We start from the raw sequence: 21,179 nt of genomic DNA, 5'->3' as shown, positions 1-21,179 counted from the left end.
CTGGAACTTCCTGCACTCAATCATAAGCCACGGAAGGCGTGTCACACTTTCAGCTTCCGAAAAATGTTCGCAAACTGGAACACTTCTGGGTTTGCGGCGTTTGGGAACGATTTGTTCGGGAGCCAAGCCGTTTGAGTACCAAGGTACCTCTGCAGTTTAGAATTGCATTTGCTGCACTGGACAACTAAAATCTGGTCAGTCTACACCTACAGCAGAGAAGCAGAAGCCTGAGGCAATAGGATTTTTTAAACCTAGGAACAGTTTTTTAAAAAATGGCATTTCTGACTCACAGTCAGAAGTGGTACAGCCTCCCTCCCCTGTCATTTTAGGATTTTTCTACAACCACCTCATTCTATTGCAAGTTGCAGATCAGGCCAAAGTGACAAAGTGTTCAGAAACTATAACATAAGGGTGACATTTCGCAAAACATCTCTGGCTCCCCTCCGCATATTGGAAACCCAGTGCAAAGATTTGTGCTTCAAGGGTAGTAGCTGCTGTAGTTTAGATATAATCTTAGAAGTTTTCAGCCTCGGATTTGTTGCACTTCTGCTGAAATTCCTATAGCTGTTTTGTGTTTGTGGAGCACAGCAATCTGTTCTTGTGTGTAGCAGAAATGGTTGTTATCATGAGATTTGAGTGGGTAATTCCATGGTTTCACATGTGAAGGGCTTCAAACAGGCTAAAAATGCAGTTATGAGCCTTTGGGTAATAGGATCCTTGCTGGAAGGCTGATAATTCTCTCACCTCAGTCTCTCCTGGGAAGCCATACTTTTTCTTCCTCCTACACCCCTTCTCCAACGTAAGCTAATGGATAGATCTCTCCCAGGGAAAAGAAGTTGTGCCCCCCAAAATATAAGCAGAAGCCCCCTCCCCATGACTCTTAGGAATCATGATCCTTACTTGATGGTAACACTTTCACCACTCCCATCTTCCTTGGGGTCCCATGCTCCATTTCCCACCCGACCTACTAGAATTATGATTTTCCCTCCCTCCAATATTAAAGTTTACCCTTGTGAGAAACCCACTGCAGCTATTCTTCTGAAACTTAGCAGGCTCGGTCTCCTTTGAAGAGGTGAGTATTCCCGCAAAGTATATCCATTTCCATCAGAAAATAAAATACTTTATCCTTAAAAAAATAAAAAGTAAAAAAGTAAAGGTGCTCTGCATGAACACCCCTGGATAAATCTGCCTACAATTTGTCAGGCTTAATCCACTCGGGATGGACTCTTATGCCTGCAAGTTTTATCTGCTTCTGTGAAAAGAGAAAAGAGTTCTATCTGTTTTTAGATTTCCAATATTGTTGAATGGTAAAGTGAAAGCGGGCTTTGTTTTTAATACATCTAATCCCATCCCAAATAAGGAGACAAATTGGAAAGACACAGAGTGGCTCTGAAACAGATCAGGCAACTTCTTGAAGCTCTAGGTAAAGGTAAAGGGACCCCTGACCATTAGGTCCAGTCGTGACCGACTCTGGGGTTGCGACGCTCATCTCGCTATATTGGCTGAGGGAGCCGGTGTAGCAATTTGAAATCACACCAACCTAGCAGCTTGAAATCACACCAGTGCAAGTAGATAAATAGGTACCACTGCGGTGGGAAGGTAAACGGCATTTCCGTGCGCTCTGGCTTCTGTCACGGTGTCCCTGTTAGCATTTTACTCCTCCACTGCTGGATGTGTGATTGTTTGTAGGGCAGCAGTTGAAGAAGGAGCAAAAAGGGTTTTCTTGTGTGTGTGTGTTTCTTGTGGCTGATTAGCTCTTTTCCCTGTGTAAAGGTCAGAGGGGGCAGGGTTTCTGTTGAGGCAGGGGATTAGCTGTGGGAGGAGCTTATCAGAGTTTGTAGGGCAGCAGTTGAAGAAGGAGCAAAAAGGGTTTTCTTGTGTGTGTGTGTTTCTTGTGGCTGATTAGCTCTTTTCCCTGTGTAAAGGTCAGAGGGGGCAGGGTTTCTGTTGAGGCAGGGGATTAGCTGTGGGAGGAGCTTATCAGAGTTTGTAGGGCAGCAGTTGAAGAAGGAGCAAAAAGGGTTTTCTTGTGTGTGTGTGTTTCTTGTGGCTGATTAGCTCTTTTCCCTGTGTAAAGGTCAGAGGGGGCAGGGTTTCTGTTGAGGCAGGGGATTAGCTGTGGGAGGAGCTTATCAGAGTTTGTAGGGCAGCAGTTGAAGAAGGAGCAAAAAGGGTTTTCTTGTGTGTGTGTGTTTCTTGTGGCTGATTAGCTCTTTTCCCTGTGTAAAGGTCAGAGGGGGCAGGGTTTCTGTTGAGGCAGGGGATTAGCTGTGGGAGGAGCTTATCAGAGTTTGTAGGGCAGCAGTTGAAGAAGGAGCAAAAAGGGTTTTCTTGTGTGTGTGTGTTTCTTGTGGCTGATTAGCTCTTTTCCCTGTGTAAAGGTCAGAGGGGGCAGGGTTTCTGTTGAGGCAGGGGATTAGCTGTGGGAGGAGCTTATCAGAGTTTGTAGGGCAGCAGTTGAAGAAGGAGCAAAAAGGGTTTTCTTGTGTGTGTGTGTTTCTTGTGGCTGATTAGCTCTTTTCCCTGTGTAAAGGTCAGAGGGGGCAGGGTTTCTGTTGAGGCAGGGGATTAGCTGTGGGAGGAGCTTATCAGAGTTTGTAGGGCAGCAGTTGAAGAAGGAGCAAAAAGGGTTTTCTTGTGTGTGTGTGTTTCTTGTGGCTGATTAGCTCTTTTCCCTGTGTAAAGGTCAGAGGGGGCAGGGTTTCTGTTGAGGCAGGGGATTAGCTGTGGGAGGAGCTTATCAGAGTTTGTAGGGCAGCGGCGCGCGCCTAGCGGCGCGCGCAGTTATATCCATCTTTTAGATTTAGGGGAGCTAGTCTCAAACGTTTGTTGGGGGAGACCTAGGTTTTTTTTTGTGTGTGGGCGAAGTTATTTGTCCTGTCTTCAAGCTTTTTATGATGGAGGACCTCTGTAGCCACCCCCAACAACACGATCTCAAGATGGAAGGGGAGGGAACAGCTGCAGTCGCCTGCGATTCCTGCGCAATGTTTGCCATCTTGCCAAAGGTTGCAGGCAGCTTCACCTGCAGCAATTGCATGTTGATTGCCCTTTTAAAAGACAAAGTCCAGCAACTGGAGGAACGTGTAGCTACGCTCCAAAGAATTAGAGAGCTGGAGCTCTTCTTGGAAGCAACAGAGCACACCGTCCCCACCAAGGAGGAGACAGGGGACTCCCCTGAGAAGGAGGCTAGTTCATCAACACAGGAGCCAGATATATGGAGAAACGTGACTCAAAGAAGTAGGAGGCCCAGGGTTCACTCTGATTGTTTAGAAATACACAATCGCTTTGAGGTCCTCTCCCCTAGCATGGAAGACGAAGAGCAGACTCCATTTGAGGATCTCTCCCTCATTACAGTCGATCAGGTATATGAAGACGAGCAGCAAAGTCAGTCCTCAGGGAATGTGCAGGCGACCTTGGAACGGACAGCTCACGGAAGAACCCCGACCAAACCCAAGAGGAGGCGTGTAGTGGTGATAGGGGATTCCCTACTGAGGGGAACAGAAGCAGTGATCTGTGGGCCTGACAAGATGTCTCGGGAAGTGTGCTGTCTCCCCGGGGCTAAGATCCAAGATGTAACTGAACGACTGCAAGGAATCATAAAACCCACTGACAAATACCCCTTCCTCTTGGTTCATGTGGGAACCAATGACACTGCAAGAAATAGCCTCCAGAAGATTAAAAGAGACTACGAGGCTCTCGGCAGGAAATTGAAGCAACTAAATGCACAAATTGTCATCTCGTCTGTCCTCCCAGTTGAACGACGTGGCCCAGGGAGAGAGGGGAAAATAGTGGAAGTGAACAGCTGGCTTCGCAAATGGTGTAAACAGGAACGGTTTGGATTCTTAGATCACGGACTGCAGTTTCTTGAAGATGGACTTCTGGCAAGTGATGGGCTGCACCTCACAACGGTTGGGAGGAATGTTTTTGCCAAAAATCTCAGAAACCTCATCAGGAGGGCTTTAAACTGACTAATGTGGGGGAGGGAGACAGTGCTCCTGAAGGTAGGAGTCTATCAATTAATGAAGATGATCATCCAAATGTCATAGACCAAATGGAGCAAACAGCACGCGGACCTAGTGGTGGGAGGAAAAAATCCTTAAATAAGAGACACGGGGGAATGATTAATGGACTTCAATGTCTGTACACTAATGCGCAAAGCATGGGAAATAAACAAGATGAGCTTGAGCTCTTGGTACAGCAAACTAAATATGACATAATAGGCATCACTGAAACCTGGTGGGATAAGTCCCACGATTGGAATGTAATAATGGGGGGATACAATCTATTTCAGAGAAACAGACCAGACAAGAAAGGAGGAGGAGTGGCGTTATATGTCAGGGATGTGTATACCTGTGAAGAGAGCCAAGATTTAGAACCTCAAAGCCAATGTGAGAGCATTTGGGTCAAAATTAAGGGAGAGAAGAATAACAGAGACCTCATTGTGGGAGTTTACTATAGATCCCCAAGCCAAACGGAGGACATAGATGATGCCTTCCTGGAACAGATGGCCAAGCATGCAAAAGGAAGGGAGATAGTAGTAATGGGGGACTTCAATTACCCGGATATTTGTTGGACGTCAAACTCAGCCAAGAGCATAAGGTCAAACAGATTCCTCACTGGCCTTGTAGACAACTTCATTGTCCAGAAAGTGGGAGAAGCAACAAGAGGAACAGCCATTTTAGATCTGGTCCTAACCAATGTTGATGACCTGGTTAGTGGGGTAGAAGTGGAAGGATCATTAGGCGCGAGTGATCATGCTCTTCTGAAGTTTACTATACAGCGGAAAGGAGCAGCCAAGCATACTAGGACTCAATTTCTTGACTTTAAGAAAGCCGACTTCATAAAACTTAGGGAAGTGCTGGGTGAGATCCCATGGACAGCAATACTAAAAGGAAAGGGAGTTCATGATGGCTGGGAGTTTGTTAAGAGGGAGATAGTAAAAGCACAACGTCAGGCAATACCAATGAGACGGAAACATGGAAGGTGCCTAAAGAAGCCAGGGTGGCTATCTAAAGAACTTTTAACTGAATTAAGATTTAAAAAGGATGTGTACAAAAAATGGAAAAGGGGGGAAACCACCAAAGAGGAATTCAAACAAATAGCCAGCACGTGTAGACACAAAGTCAGAAAAGCTAAAGCACAGAATGAACTCAGGCTTGCTAGAGAGGTTAAAAGCAACAAAAAAGGCTTTTATGGGTATGTTCGTAGCAAAAGGAAGAACAAAGAAACAGTGGGGTCACTCAGAGGAGAAGATGGTGAAATGCAAACAGGGGACACAGAAAGGGCTGAACTCCTCAATGCCTTCTTTGCCTCAGTCTTCTCCGATAAAGAAAACAATGCCCGACCTGAAGAATTTGGAGCAAATGATTCAGCAAAGGAAACACAGCCCAGAATAACTAAGAAGACAGTACAAGAATATTTGGCTAGTTTAGATGTATTCAAGTCTCCAGGGCCAGATGAACTGCATCCAAGAGTATTAAAAGAACTGGCAGATGTGATCTCAGAACCACTGGCAGTCATCTTCGAGAAATCCTGGAGAACAGGCGAAGTCCCGGCAGACTGGAGGAGGGCAAATGTTGTCCCTATTTTCAAAAAGGGGAAAAGAGAGGACCCAAATAATTACCGCCCAGTCAGTCTGACATCAATAGCAGGGAAGATTCTGGAGCAGATCATTAAGCAAACAGTCTGTGAGCACCTAGAAAGGAATGCTGTGATCACCAATAGTCAGCATGGATTTCTGAAAAATAAGTCATGTCAGACTAACCTGATCTCATTTTTTGACAGAATTACAAGCCTGGTAGATGAAGGGAACTCAGTGGATATAGCCTACCTTGATTTCAGTAAGGCATTTGACAAGGTGCCCCATGATATTCTTGTAAAGAAGCTGGTAAAATGCGGTCTTGACTCTGCTACCACTCAGTGGATTTGTAACTGGCTGACTGACCGAACCCAAAGGGTGCTCATCAATGGTTCCTCTTCATCCTGGAGAAGAGTGACTAGTGGGGTGCCACAGGGTTCTGTCTTGGGCCCGGTCTTATTTAACATCTTTATCAACGACTTGGATGATGGACTCAAGGGCATCCTGATCAAATTTGCAGATGACACCAAACTGGGAGGGGTGGCTAACACCCCAGAGGACAGGATCACACTTCAAAACGACCTTGACAGATTAGAGAACTGGGCAAAAACAAACAAAATGAATTTTAACAGGGAGAAATGTAAAGTATTGCACTTGGGCAAAAAAAATGAGAGGCACAAATACAAGATGGGTGACACCTGGCTTGAGAGCAGTACATGTGAAAAGGATCTAGGAGTCTTGGTTGACCACAAACTTGACATGAGCCAACAGTGTGACGCGGCAGCTAAAAAAGCCAATGCAATTCTGGGCTGCATCAATAGGAGTATAGCATCTAGATCAAGGGAAGTAATAGTGCCACTGTATTCTGCTCTGGTCAGACCACACCTGGAGTACTGTGTCCAGTTCTGGGCACCACAATTCAAGAAGGACACTGACAAACTGGAACGTGTCCAGAGGAGGGCAACCAAAATGGTCAAAGGCCTGGAAACGATGCCTTATGAGGAACGGCTAAGGGAGCTGGGCATGTTTAGCCTGGAGAAGAGGAGGTTAAGGGGTGATATGATAGCCATGTTCAAATATATAAAAGGATGTCACATAGAGGAGGGAGAAAGGTTGTTTTCTGCTGCTCCAGAGAAGCGGACACGGAGCAATGGATCCAAACTACAAGAAAGAAGATTCCACCTAAACATTAGGAAGAACTTCCTGACAGTAAGAGCTGTTCGACAGTGGAATTTGCTGCCAAGGAGTGTGGTGGAGTCTCCTTCTTTGGAGGTCTTTAAGCAGAGGCTTGACAACCATATGTCAGGAGTGCTCTGATGGTGTTTCCTGCTTGGCAGGGGGTTGGACTCGATGGCCCTTGTGGTCTCTTCCAACTCTATGATTCTATGATTCTATGATTCTATGATTCTATGTCTGTGTTTACTTTCTAGGCTTGGAAAGCCTGAGAAGGGAAGCTAACCTTATCTTTTCTGCTCCATTGTGTTTTTGTACTTTTCACTTTCTGTTCTCTCTTGGAGCTGAAGGGAGAGAACGACATGATTATTTTGCCCTGTATATTAAGTAAAGGTAAAGGGACCCCTGGCCATTAGGTCCAATCGTGACCGACTCTGGGGTTGTGGTGCTCATCTCGCTTTATTGGCTGAGGGAGCCGGCGTACAGCTTCCAGGTCATGTGGCCAGCATGACTAAGCCGCTTCTGGCGAACCAGAGCAGCGCACGGAAACGCCGTTTACCTTCCCACCAGAGCGGTACCTATTTATCTACTTGCATTGGATGTGCTTTCGAACTGCTAGGTTGGCAGGAGCTGGGACCGAGCAACGGGAGCTCACCTTGTCACGGGGATTCAAACTGCCGACCTTCTGATTGGCAAGTCCTAGGCTCTGTGGTTTAACCCATAGCGCCACCCGCGTCCAAGCTCTTGAAGCTCTAGAAGCAGATAAATACTAATGGATGAACACCCCTAGTATTTGCTGTAACCCTGCAGAGATCATATTGCAGACCTCCCAAACTCCTGTCTCGTTTGCCCCAAGATTTTGCCCAGTGACAAATTGAGGTGTTTTGCCTCATGCATGAAACACCATCAGATATGTTGCTTAGGCAGAGTGTCTAAGTCACAGTTAGAACCGGTGTCCGCACTGGGAACTCTTGCATGCAGTGTGAGAAAAGATAAGCTCATTTATGCACTGAAAACTTTTCAGTAACTTTTTTTAGCAAATGCAACCTTGGCACCATTTTGGGAGGGACGAGAGTTTGCATCCATATGTTAGTCAGCCGTGGGCGGCTGAGATCACAGTATAAAGATGAATTCTACTCGTCGGAAAAGGTTGCAGTGCATACAGCTGTTCTATAAAACTTCACTATAAATAGAAACGCAGGACCAAGAGCGAATATTTGTTGTTTCCTATAAAAAGGCAGACTTTGAACTAGATAAAGACAGTAACTATCCATTCTGTACATCTTTGTGTTTATAATTCCGTAATGCTTTTTCGTATGCCAAATGTTCTGTAATTCAAGTTTCAGTGCCTCTGACACACACACAATTTTGGAAGTAATTTCTACTACAATGTCTTGTGCGTCGGGGTCCCCAATACAACCCAAATAAAACACAATGACACTTGATTTTTGTTTAAGGTTTTTTGGCATAATTTTTGCCACAACTTTATTAAAATTACAGCAGTGTGAGTGGTTGCTTAGGCATTGGTTGCGACTATCTGACCCCGCATGGGTGGGTCACACACCCCAAAGTCAGAAAGGGTAAGTCACCTGGAGAGAGAGAGGGGACTGGGAACCATGCCTCCCCTCTCCCCAAATGCTCCCAGGGGCTCTTGTGTGGCCCTAGCCCCTTGCCAGGGGTTCGGACAAACGCATGGCGAGCCCCTGGGTTACTTTAATGGAAAACCCTTGCAGTAGCAGCATTTTGGAGGGGCAGGCATAGCCAAATCCATACCCCTCTACCAACCAATTCCCAAAAACAATGCCTAACCGCAACCTTACAAGTTGTGACGATTTGCTACACAGTAGGCAAAAACCAAGTTGCACCAGCCAATCAGCCAAATGGACAAAATTCCTACCGGGCCCCTGCCCCAAGAGCAGATGACCCCATGACAGGCATAGCAAGGTCAAGTGAACAGCCTAACATTAGGGAGGGAGGGAGGGTGATCCGAAGCACACAGCAAAAAGAGGAAGCTCAACGCTGTGTGCAGGGCATTTAACAAAGCGTGTTCTCCCTAACAGAGAGCACGTGTTGCGGTTGGGGGAACAAGCCACCCTGCCGTTACTGGGCAGATTTGGTGAGGAACCCAAGCCTTTAAGTGGTTAAAATTGGGTTGCTGGGGAGTTTTGATTGTTGCCAATTTGGAGGAGGGGTCAGAGTCTTTAAATACAGGGGCCAGACGTTGGACGTCCTCTTGGCCGTTTTGCACCGGATCACCTGCCCTCCCTCCCTTTAATAGGGTGGTTTTTTCTTGATCGCTTGACCTTGCTATGCCTGTCATGGGGTCGTCCGCCTTGGAGCGGGGGCCTGGTAGGAATTTTGCCATCTGGCTGATTGGCTGGTGCCATTTGGTTTTTGCCTACTGCGTAGCAAATCGTCACAACTTGTAAGGTTGGCGGTTAGGCATTGGTTAAATTGGTGCTTGGAGGGGTAAGTGCCTACCCCTCCAAATGATGCGAAGGGAATTCCGTTAAAGGAATCCAGGGGCTTGCCATTCTTTTCGTCCTTGTCCCCGGAGTCGGACCTGGGCCGTGCAAGCCCCACCGGAACATGAGGGTGAGAAGAGAGGAACTGTTACCCAGCTTCATTTTCTCACCCAATACTTGTTTCCCACGCTGGCTTCCGTTGGTGTCCGGAAGGCCAGCTCTGTCCCTGAGGGCAAGGACAGATAGTCATAACCAATGCCTAAGCAACCACTCACATTTTTTGTATTTTGAATAAAGTTGTGGCCAAAATTATGCCAAAAACCTTAAACAAAAATTGATGTGTGAAGTGTGATTTTTTTGGGGGGTGGCATTGTGGGACTCAACACGCAACTAGGGCTGTCAGTCAAGAAATGGCAACATATAAATCTCCCCAGTAACAGCCAGCTCCTGTTTAAAGATGGCCAAACTCTTTTCTGCCCAGCAACAGTGGGGTGTCTTGCTAGCCCCCACCACAACACATGCTCTCCATGAGGGAGAACACGCTTTATAAGCAGGTAGGCTTAGGAAAGGGCCCAATTCTCGCAGGTAAGTTAACCATGCCATCAAATACTGTCTACTCAAAAGTGCATCCAACTGAGTTCAATGAGGCTTACTCCCAGGTATGCAGGCCTGTAAATTACTGATTTATTTATTGAATACTTTTTTCTGTACTTAATATACAGGCAATCTTCGTTTTGCACAGAGGTTACATTCCCGCCCTGCCTCCATTCTGCCCATTTAGGGACATTTTCAGTTCACTTCCAGGTGATCTTTAAGTTCACCTGTGTGCCCATGCACAGTCATGCACCAATCATCAGCGCCATAGCCAGGGGGTGGTGAGGAAGGCTCCTGTCAGGGATGCAAGCAAGAGGGAGACACGCAAAATCAGCTTTGAAATATGTCCATAAATATGTTTATAAATAAAAATATTGATTATTGCCTCATAATAAAAGGTTTTAAACAAAGAGTCTTTATATGATATGCAGGGGCCCTGTTTTCCTCTATTTTTTTCCATGCCACATTCCTTTTCCATGGCTAGGGGGTGCAATCTGGATGGTTCTGCCAGGGGCGCAAGATCACCTACCACGGCCCTGCCAATCATATGTGCATAAATCAGTCATTGCCTGTATAAAACAACTCTAAGTGTTGCGTGGCAAGTCCCCTCCCCCATGTGAAATGAAGACACTGGACACATTATATAAGGTTAATGGGCATAAAAAGGCCACAACTTTATTGATTACAGAATTGAAAGGTATTGGCCTTAGGCATTGGCTCCTATCGACTACCTGGCATGGAGACCGGGAAGGGTTATCTACAAGCCGTGGGAGTCCTGTTGAAGTACGCCAACTAGGATCCCACGGGTGTCACCGCTCGGGGGCGTGCCGGAGGCTCTTACCTCCCTAGGTTTCGGACAAGGCAACACCCCCCGGAGTCCTCTACCGGACTACCCTTTCCTTGGGGGAAGGTGATGGCACTTCCTTCCCCCCCATTCATTTGCATAACAATGAACCCCTGCCAATGCCTAACCGCCAATACCACAGAAGTTGTGACGTTTGCTACGAGGTAGGCGAAAAAACCAAAAGGCTGACAGTGCGCCAAATTGGAAAAATTCCTACCAGGCCCCTTGCGGCGACCAACCGGAGTCCATAGCAAGGTCATAGCTAGCTAAGCCTAAGGGTGGGTGGGATGGGAAAACCGCTCAGCTGGAAAGGGGAAAGAGGGCGGTCCCCGGGCGTGCCTGGCCTTAAGTATGCTAGGCCATGCCTCCCCAGCCCGCCGATTGGTGGGCCGGGTCGCAGGCACGCCTGGGGATTCCCTGGATCTCGTGGGGGCAAAAGGCCAGCCCCCGCGTGTGTGGGAGGGGGTAACCCGCAACCCCCTCTCCTCCCAAGGTCGGAAATGGCTGAATGCACCTCTTTAGTCTTCTACCCTCGGGCAAGAGATATAGAAGTATAATCAGTTGTACCAAGAGGCTAAAAAACAGTTTCTATCCATGAGCTGTTAGGCTCCTGAATGGAAAATAATATAGTGCAACTGACTTTTGGGGTTGTTGTGTTGTGAGACAAGCACACAGAGTGCAATGTCTGTGTGGGGGGAAGGCTCGGTTAATTTCATTGTACACAGGTTGTACATTGACAATAAGGGTATTATTATTATTATTATTATTATTATTATTATTATTATTATTAGCAGCAGCAGCAGCAGCAGCAGCAGCAGCAGCTTTAGAAAGAAGAAACGCAAACACACACAAATATGTTTTATCTATAAATATATTTGTGCTGAAACCCTCAGACAGGATAGCTCGGTAGAACTTGAGATTCTGAATCTCAGGGTTGTCGGTTTGAACCCCACATTGGGCAAAAAGATTCCTGCATTGCATGGGGGGTTGGACTAGATGACCCTCGTGATCCCTTCCAACTCTATGGTTCCATGGATAAAATTTGCAAAGAAAAGCAATAAAATGTTTGGAAATGCAATAAAGCCTTATAACTGGGTGGTGGTGGAGAAGGTGAAGCTCATTTTATCTTCACAGCAACCCTGAGAGGTAGGTTAGGTGAAGAGTGAGTGACTGGCCTAAGATCAACCCATGAGTTTGGTGGCTGAACATGGATTTGAAGTCTGGTCTCCCTGATCCTAGTCCAACTCTCAAACCACTATGCCACACCCGAGTATAGTTAAATAGAAGTGCATTGTAAGCTTTCTGTTACTTGGTTGCCTACGCATTTGGAACCTGTGATTATTTCACTGCTCTTTTCCACTGTTGTATGCATCTCTGTTTAGTGAACATTCTTACTAGATGAAATTCTTCATCTTAGATTGGTGGCCTTGAAAATTTTCTGCTTTGTAAAGCTTGTAGGCAACTTCATTGTAATTTTTAATTACTCAACCATTAAATAATTGCTTGTTAAAATTAATGATGATATCTGTTACAGTTTTCGGCCGTTTCTTACCTTATTTACCATTGGCTTGCTTTTATATATTGACATTCCACCCTTCAGTGTAAGGATGCTCCACGTAAAATCAATAAAACAATGAAAGCATATAGCTGTAATAAAACAACAGTGTAAAACAGCAGAGAATGGCAGTGTTAAGACAAACCCATCATGTCTTTAAAGCCCCAGGAGCAAAGTTTTTAAAGACTATATTTATGGGGAGACATTAACCTGCTTTCTAGAAAATGGCAAAATGATACACTGCCAAGGCGGGAGTCGGGAACAGGTCAGGAATAACTCTCAAGGTGTCAGTTAACTCTTTATTCAAGGAAACAAAACAGCTCAAGCAGGCCTAGTGTGGTGTAGTGGTTAAGAGCGGTGGACTCGTAATCTGGTGAACTGGGTTCGATTCCCTGCTCCTCCACATGCAGCTGCTGGGTGACCTTGGGCTAGTCACACTTCTTTGAAGTCTCTCAGCCTCACTCACCTCACAGAGTGTTTGTTGTGGGGGAGGAAGGGAAAGGAAATTGTTAGCTGCTTTGAGACTCCTTCGGGTAGTAATAAAGCAGGATATCAAATCCAAACTCCTCCGCCGCCTCCTCCTCCTCTTCTTCTTCTTCTTCTTCTTCTTCTTCTTCTTCTTCTTCTTCTTGTGAGCACAGCAACTCTTCCCAGTAGGTCTTGCCCCAAGGAGGCAGTAGCGAGGACTGAAGGTCCCGTCCTTCCCACCGCTTCCTAAGTCTCCTCCTCCCTCCTCCTCTTCCCCAGCAACCTGAGACTTCTTCACCTTGTCTGTTTTTGCTGTGCCCTCTTCATACCTCTTCTGGTTCTGAGAGACCAGGGGGAAAGACAGCTGGTGGCAGCAGGAGATGGAGACTCCCTAACTTCTTCAGCAACCTGACTTATCTCTGCTTCTTGGTTCCCCTCCTTTCCTGCCTCTGATTCTGTTCTGCTCTCTGCCACAGACTCTCCCTTCTCACTAAGCAAACCCTGTTAGCTCTTCAGCTCCTGACACTTCCATTTCCCAGTCTGCTCCCTCTTCTCCCTCTGACCACTCATTGTCATCCCACCACCAATCCTCGGGCTCTGAGCCTTCTTGCCTTGGGGGTTCCCCAACTGGTGCCCTTCACCATTTCTCTATCCAACCAGCCCATGACATCTGCTAAGGATGGGGGAGAATTTTGATTCTGTACTCATTTGAGGTTGAACCTACCTAACATTTTCTGAAAGGGTATGCAAACCAAAACACAGCAATCCTTCAAACTTCACATTTCTACAAATTTTGCAATGCAGTTCTATGACTAAATGGTGTGCCTAAAAATGCAGGTACTAGAGTAAAGTGTGCATAAAATTTGGTGAAAATAGCATATGAAAATACACTATATCAGGTGAACTTGCCTGGCAAAAAATGTGTGTATTAGGCAAAATTGCATACAAACAAAGAAGAAATTTGCACTGAAATACTGGTGGATTTTCCCCATGACATTAAAATTGCAAACCTGTGCAGAAGAGCTTAATATAAGTGTTGAAAAATGAGAACTGGAGGAAAACAAAAATTGACATATTCAACCATCCCTAATTGGAACATCCTCATGAAATAAATGAAAGACAGCTATGGGTATTTGCTAATTTCCAGATTTAGCTATTTTCCATTTTAAACCTTCATTAATAACTTTTTTCATTTCTGTGTGAATTAAATCACTTATACTTAATAAGCCATACTGAGTTCAGTGGAATTTACTCCCAGGTTAGTGAATATAAGGTTCTAGCAAGAAGAGAGGGGACAGCTCTTGAAGCAAGATAGACTTGGGCATTTGAGATGAACATGAAAGTGTCTGCAGAACGGGATAATCCTCAAATATGAAACGGGTCTCTGAGCACAACAGCAGGCAGACATAATTGTAAATGTTTTTTCCAAGCAAACAAGCGTGTATTCAGGTGGGATTTATTTTTAAATGCACCTCTAATCTCACCTTCTGTAGATGCTTCAAGAACTGGGGCTCCCATAGTGGATGCTTAGAGCACTTGATTAAACAACAACAAAAAAAAAAATCCTGTTGTTAAGTAAGGGGTAAAATCAGCTTTTTGAAAGAGCTACCAGCAGGCTGCCAGGAGAGGAATAAGCTCCTTTAGGTAATTTTAGACTCCAGATTTATTGGTCTTCTCACCCAACTGTGCACAATCTTTATTTCACTTACTTCAAATGTGGTACCCAAATCTGGCTGCATTCAGCGGTTCTCCTGCTCATTCTGCTGAATGGGTCTCTGGTCTTCTGTCCCAAAGTCCTGCCCTGATAGCACCACTGAAACTCCTCCCCGATTCTTATCTATCACCTGCTGCCAAGACCCAGTTTTCTAATACATCTGGATTCTGTTCCCCAGAAACGGAGCACAAGCAGTTTTGTGCACTTCTGGTCCAAGAAGCCAAGTTACAGGGAACCAGGCAGAGGGCCTTCTCGGTAGTGGCACCCGCCCTGTGGAATGCCGTCCCACCAGATGTCAAAGAGAAAAACAACTACCAGACTTTTAGATGACATCTGAAGGCAGCCCTGTTTAGGGAAGCTTTTAATGTTTGATGCACTACTGTATTTTAATATTGTGTTGGAAGCCGCCTAGAGTGGCTGGGGAAAGCCAACCAGATGGGTGGGGTATAAATAATACATTATTATTATTATTATTATTATTATTATTATTATTATTATTAGCTGCATGCAATCAAGCAGAGGAATATCAGAGGGAAGTAGGATGCACTGAGAGGTATAGAAAGTACTGAAGTAGCCACACAGTCCATGGGAGGTCCTTTTTTATTGAGTTTGAGAAGACGTTGCTTTACCTTCTTGAGATTAAATCTGAATTGGGTGTTTGTGTGCAAAAGAGAGGAGTTGAGCAAGGTAGAGAGCTTAAAAGCTCTTTTTGAGCTGGAAAAACCAGTTGTGGGTTATTCCTGTGAGATCATAGAAGCCCCAGGATGTTTGCACAGGGACAGTTCCAAGGGTTTGGGTATATACGTTTTTGCGTATACGCAGAATGCTTGGAACCGAACTCTAAGATGAGATCATGCTGTATATGCAAATGTGGATGTTGAATAATTTTTTATTGACATAAGGAAATTAGATACACATGCACACAATTCTTCCAAGGAGACTGGTGTTAAGGTTACTCAGGGATTTTGCATTTTAAAGCAAACAAACCCAATTTGCAATTCCTAGGCTAATAAATCAGAACGCAGGTATGTTTCAGTTTTTTAGACTTTTCCGAATTTTGCAACACGGTTTTCTACTGAAGTGCACCTAAATCCAAATTAAAATATGCAGTTTGTGAAAAACAATAAGAGAGAGAGAATGAATGAATGAATGAACTCCAGCAGGCTCTTCTGGTGTCCTTATGTTCTTGACTCTTGTTGGGTTCTGTCTTTCAGACGAACCATGCCTGGGCGACAAATCTATCTTCTGCCAAATGGAAGTGCTATCCCGGTACTGCTCCATCCCGGGCTACAAGAAGCTCTGCTGTGAATCTTGCAGCAAACGTAGCAGCACCCTCCCACCACCTTACCTTAGCGAAGCTGCCGAGACCGAAGAGGGCGTGATGATCAACCTCCCCAAGACTTTGGCTTCTCCAACGTCTTCAGTCCCTCCTCGCTCTGAGAGGCGCGGTTCTTTGGGCAGGATGTCCTTGGCAGAAGAAGACAGGCATGCCCTGATCCCCAATGCCTACGGAAGGGCCAGGGTTGCCAGCCCACCTCAGCGGAGAGTTCAAAGCCAAGCGAGGAACAAGACTTCTGGGCCAGTTGCGACGCCGTTACAACTGCCAACCATGAGTGGGCACCTTGCCATCCACACATCCACAGCCTTGTTAGATATCGGTCCAGCTGTGACACAGAACAGCAGTTCAGCTGGCGTCCTGTCTCCAAATAGACCCTCAAAGAAAAATGAGAAGCAAGCAGACAGGCGGCAACCTCTGAGGCCTTCCACTGTGGAAAGATGAAACTTAGAAGTAAAAAAGGGGGTGGGAGATACCTAAAGTGGAGAATGTGTCTCCTTGCTTTGTTTGGAGTACGGTGATGCATGCAAACCCTTCCAACACAAAACTTTCAACAAGTCAACCGCAGAAAAGGAGGTGGAGGAAAAAAAGTGCTGGCTCACTTTCCAGTGACATCCATCCTTCACTCAGTTTGTCCTCTTCTTCCTCCTCCTCCTCCCAACATCTGGCCACCCCAAAAACTTTGAAGGGAAGCACCAAAAATCACGAAGACGAAGAAGCAACTAGCTGAGTGGGTTGGCCATTCTCTGCCACCCAGACCCCCTAACGTTGCACGTCGGCTGCTTTTGAGGGTGGAAAGTATGATTGATTAAAAATAAAGGAAGGAAAGAAATTAAATGTTGCTTTTGAGGGGCGGGAGGGGGCAACCAAGCAAAGGCACCAAAGTTTACAGGTCTACAGCGTATTTTTTACTGTGGAACATTTGACCTCCATATGAATTGTATTGCTAATTTATCTCTAGAAGCAAATGCTAGAGTATGGTTCACCTTTGTCATGTACATAGGCTTGGTTGGCACATCATGCTGAGCCAAAGCGTGGCTGAGCATGGCCACATGAAGATACAGGCTCCCAGAGGGCTTTTCAGCTGTGTTGCTCCTCCCCACTCATTCTGTTACTTAGCCATGAGTTAGTTTAGTATAGGGTCCTGCGAGGCTCCAGAGGTTACTGGAATACAACTCCCATCATCCTTGCCTCTGCGCCATGCTGGCTGGGGATGATGGGAGTTGAAGTCCAACAACATCTGGAGGGCCACAGATTCCCCATCCCTGGCTTAGTGTGTCACCTGAAGCCAGGCTTGTGGCTTAGCTCTCCCGTACAAACCATGAGGCATAAAAAACACAGGCAGGCCATAGTTTGGTTTTAGCTTGTGGTTAACCTGGAGTGAGCAGACCCACAAGCCTGTTAGCAAAGCCAGTTAAATAATGCAGGCAGAGTGCACAAAGAGGAAGAATCCTCAGAAAACTTTAGCGAGGACACTGGAATCAACCTCAGTGTATAACTTGAGGGGGAACGAACAGAAAAGTTTATACATAGTCAGGAGACATTCAGTCAAACATACAGAGGGAAAACTCCTTCAGAGTTACACAGCCAATCAGGGCACATGCTGCCTTTGGAACCATCATGTCTTGCTGCCTGGTTGCTAAGCAACACTTCTACCCCGCCTCTAGGCTAGGTGGCTTTAACAGTGGCAACATAATTAACCCTTCAATTACAACACCTGGGTTCAGGTCCCACATAAGAACAGCACAGCAAACAGAAAGGATCAAAGCAGCCACAGTCTCCTCTCCTGGAGCCTGCTTTCTCATGTGCTCATGCTAAGCTATACTTTGTTTAGCACAATGTGCAAACCAGGTCATAGTGCATATAATGAATAGAGAGGGAGGGAAAACAGTGTTATTTTTTCAGAGTTTTGTGTTATTCAGCCATTTGTTTATGGACTTTGCATTTCAGGATCATGTTTAGGTGCCTGCCGTTCAGTTCTGCCTTATTTACAAGCCATGAGCATGTTTGTTTTTTGCTGGGATCCAAAGACCTGGATACAAACAGTGCTGCACACCAATCCAGGTCGCCAAATGGCTTTGGACATCCGCGAAGGCTTTCTAGATCTCCATTTCCCAGCATGATTTCCTTGTGCTGCCTCAGACTTACTCTAGAGTATCTCCCAACATTCTGATGTGGGCACAGTATCAACTGAGGGAAAGTGTGCCGGGAGGAGAGGCTAAGTCTGAAGACCTGAAAGGCCAGCCTTCCAGCTAGGCTGGTGAAATATACTCGGAGTCGAGTGTGAATTTCATTCTCTTTATTCAGCTCGTAGTAGCAATAAATGAAATTTCCCCCAAAATGTCTAGCTATATAGACATTATTTACACAATGGGCCCCGCGTGATTGGCTAATTCCGGGCTGCTCCTGTAGGCCAATCAGGTTGCGGATTTACTTCCTCCAGAAGCCTGATTGGCTGCTCCTGCAGGCCATTCAGGTCACTGATTCACTTCTACCTGGAGCTGGATTGGGTGACTCATGTGGACCAATCAGACTGCTGCATTCTGGATCCTATTGTTCTAGGATTCAGCTCAGTATATAACAGCTGGTCTGGAGGCAGAGCTGCCAAGAAGCTGGCAGTGGCCTGAAAGGTCTGCCCACAGCCTTTAGGACCCCCAGCAAGCAGGATTACAGAGAAAGATAATCTCCTACCTTTATATCCTTCCAAGGGCATTGGGGTGATCATCTCAGTCATGCAATCCATGGCTTGGAGAGATGAAAGGCAGCAAAAAGTGCATGTTCTAAGTTGATTCATTCACACCACTTTAGGTATGTGGGGTCGCTGAACTGCCTTGGCAAGGAAAGGGAAAGCAATTCTCCGTGCCTCTAGTGGGTAGGAAACAAACATGCAACCTAACACCCCAGCCTATACTTAAGGGGGTTAGTGAGGCCTGGACTCACAGTGCCTTCTTCTTTTGCCTGTACCCCAATGCAGCATCAGTTGCACATGGGCTGTGCACACCAATCCCAACATTAGATTGTGCAACTGAGATTGCAAATGACCACGATTTACAGTGTGGTTGGTCACAAGTGGCATTGGCACTGCCTTGTCTAGACAAGGTCCAGGATGGTTTGGCCCATCACAGGGACATCACCAAAGCTGCAAATTTAAATGGAACCTGAGAAGAAATTGGTGGAAAAGGTGAAGATAATCATGGGCACATCCTCGATGAAATGAATGCTAGAATTTGGGGGTCACTTGCTATGAGAGAAGGAGGATGTAAGGATTTACTGACGGAGCACATGGCTCCTGCCTGGAGACATGATAATAGCCACCTACCTGAAGCTGAGCACAGGGACATAGGAATCTGCCTTATCTCAAGTCAAACCATTAGTTCATCTAGCTCAATATTATATGCCCTGATTGGCAGGATCTCTCTTGGGTTTCAGGCAGGTTTCTCTCCCAACCCAACTTGGAGATACCAGGAAATGAAGCTGGGGCTTTCTATGGGTGAAGCAGATGCTCTCCCTGAAATATACTCAGAGTCCTGCAGTGATTTCATGCTCTTTATTGCAGCTTGTAAAACAGTGATTGAATTTTCCCCCAAACCTCAGGCCTTTATATACATTATTTACACAATGAGTCCTGTCTGATTGGCTGATTCTGCTTCCCTCCTGGAGCCTGATTGGTCTGCTCCCACAGGCCAATCAGTTGTTGCATTCTAGGATCCTACCTGCCTATTGTTCTAGGCTCCAAGCTTAGTAGTCTGGTCGGTTCTTCCAAAAGAAATTGTCTGGGGACCCTGTGTATGCTACCTTGAATTCCAGGGGGGAAATGAAGGGATACAAAATTAATCACTAAGTAAGAAAAATGTGCACACGGCTCCAAGTTCGGTTCTTGGCATCTCCAGGACCAGAGTTCAGAAATGCCCTTACAAGAGACCATGGGGCACTGCTGTTGGTCAAAGTATAGAGTACTTGAGGAGATGGACCCATGTAGACCCTGACTGCCTTTCTTTTCAATAGGGCTTGTGCATGAGAAGGTCTTGCTTATGGCACTCCCCTGGTGTGCAGTAAAAGTATGGTAATGTCCCTGAAAAGAAGGTGACTTAAGTTTACTTTTTAAAAAATAAAAATAAGAATCTGCTAAGTTGCCTGTTCGTCAAAGCCAAAGAGCGGCTCCAAACTAGGACAGGAACATGGTGTAGGAGTGGCAAGCGCTGGAAAAGCACTTCACTTTTTCATCGACTTCAAGCTGAGAGAGTGCATTGACCAGCTGCACCACCATATATGCATCCAACTGGGACAAATTGCCAGCCATTTGGGTCACTATCAAACTTGTCAGGCAACTTCTCTCTCTCTTTGTGTGTGTGCGTGTGTGTGCAGGGTTTTGCTGTAAGGTACTTGTATATAGGAATGAAAAGTAAAGCTATTTATTAAAAGTTGGTTGTGGTGGTTTTCTGTGCCAGTGTTTCATGTCCTGAAAACTTGCGCTTAAGATGGCAGCACCGTTTCCTCTGGTGTAAAGTGTTTCAAATTGAATTTCACCCACGGCTGCAAAGTGCTGTTGCAGTCTAAGCATGTTTATATGCATGTAAGGGCCCCACTGCAGAGGACATACCTTAAAAAATGTAGACGTGTGTCAGCTGAGCTCTTTCCTATTTAAATTACCGAGCAAGGACAGAGAGGGCCCATCCCACCAACATTTTGCATTTTGCTTTTGAAATGTCATATCTGAATCTATTTGAAGGTTTATAGCATGTCCTTCCAACGCATTTCTATTAGCTCTGTGTTCAAATGTGCCCTTTCAATTTCTTGAAATGTTTCTTCCCCGGTAAAAGAGGCTTCCAGTTATTTTTGTTTGCCTCTTTCTCAGGGTGCTTTAGAATTATTTTAGACTTTCTTTATCATTTTAGAAGCTGCAGGAATGCAAGAGCACACCCCGTCCGTGGCTGTCTGTCGGATGCCTGATATCAGTGTGGTTGCTGATTTTGTTTTCAAAGGCAGTTTTTCCTTTTACCTTGGGGGGGGGGACTTTTTACATTGACTTATTTAGAAGTAAAACCATGCCAGTTAACACACACACAACTCAAACCAATTAAGGGCTGTCAGACTCACAGGGGGTAACTTACCCATCTTCCTATACAGGACAGTTTTCGTGGAACATGGGCACCATATCTTCCCCTTGAGGGTTGGGGAGAACTCCAGAACAGATCTAGGGACACATGGAGAGCACGCAGGGAGAGGAGAGGGACTGGAAGTCCCACTGAACAGGCAGACGTCCTTGTACTTCCTCTCCTCCTGGACTGTAAAGTCCAGTAACACAAAACAACAGTAGACTAATTTTCCCCAGCTTGCTCCACTCAGTTCCTGCTTGTAAGTGTCAGAAAAACTAATGGGCCAACTTCAATAGATACAACCCACAGAACAGAGATGAATTAAACATGGAAGATGTGGAAACTCCTCTACAATA

General features: G+C 45.7%; 1 protein-coding gene across 2 annotated transcripts in view; it reads left to right on the top strand.

Annotated features, from left to right (window-relative positions):
- Nucleotides 1–21,179, top strand: part of ADAMTS3 (ADAM metallopeptidase with thrombospondin type 1 motif 3) — a 278,458-nt gene that overhangs the window by 135,378 nt on the left and 121,901 nt on the right. The window contains exon 22 of one of the 2 annotated variants that reach the window (XR_014011358.1): nt 15,606–16,457. Coding sequence is in view for 1 of the 2 variants with exons in the window: in XM_081206948.1 (XP_081063074.1) it covers nt 15,606–16,171 (566 nt within the window). In the remaining variant the exon portion in view is untranslated. Of the gene's footprint in view, nt 1–15,605; nt 20,152–21,179 lie in introns of those variants that run through there. The other variant, XM_081206948.1, reaches the window with a different exon arrangement.

Source organism: Podarcis bocagei, assembly GCF_964188305.1.
Source record: "Podarcis bocagei genome assembly, chromosome: 9".
Taxonomy (NCBI): Eukaryota; Metazoa; Chordata; class Lepidosauria; order Squamata; family Lacertidae; genus Podarcis; species Podarcis bocagei.
Note: the sequence above shows the minus strand (reverse complement) of the source record. Positions and strands in the feature narration are given on the sequence as shown.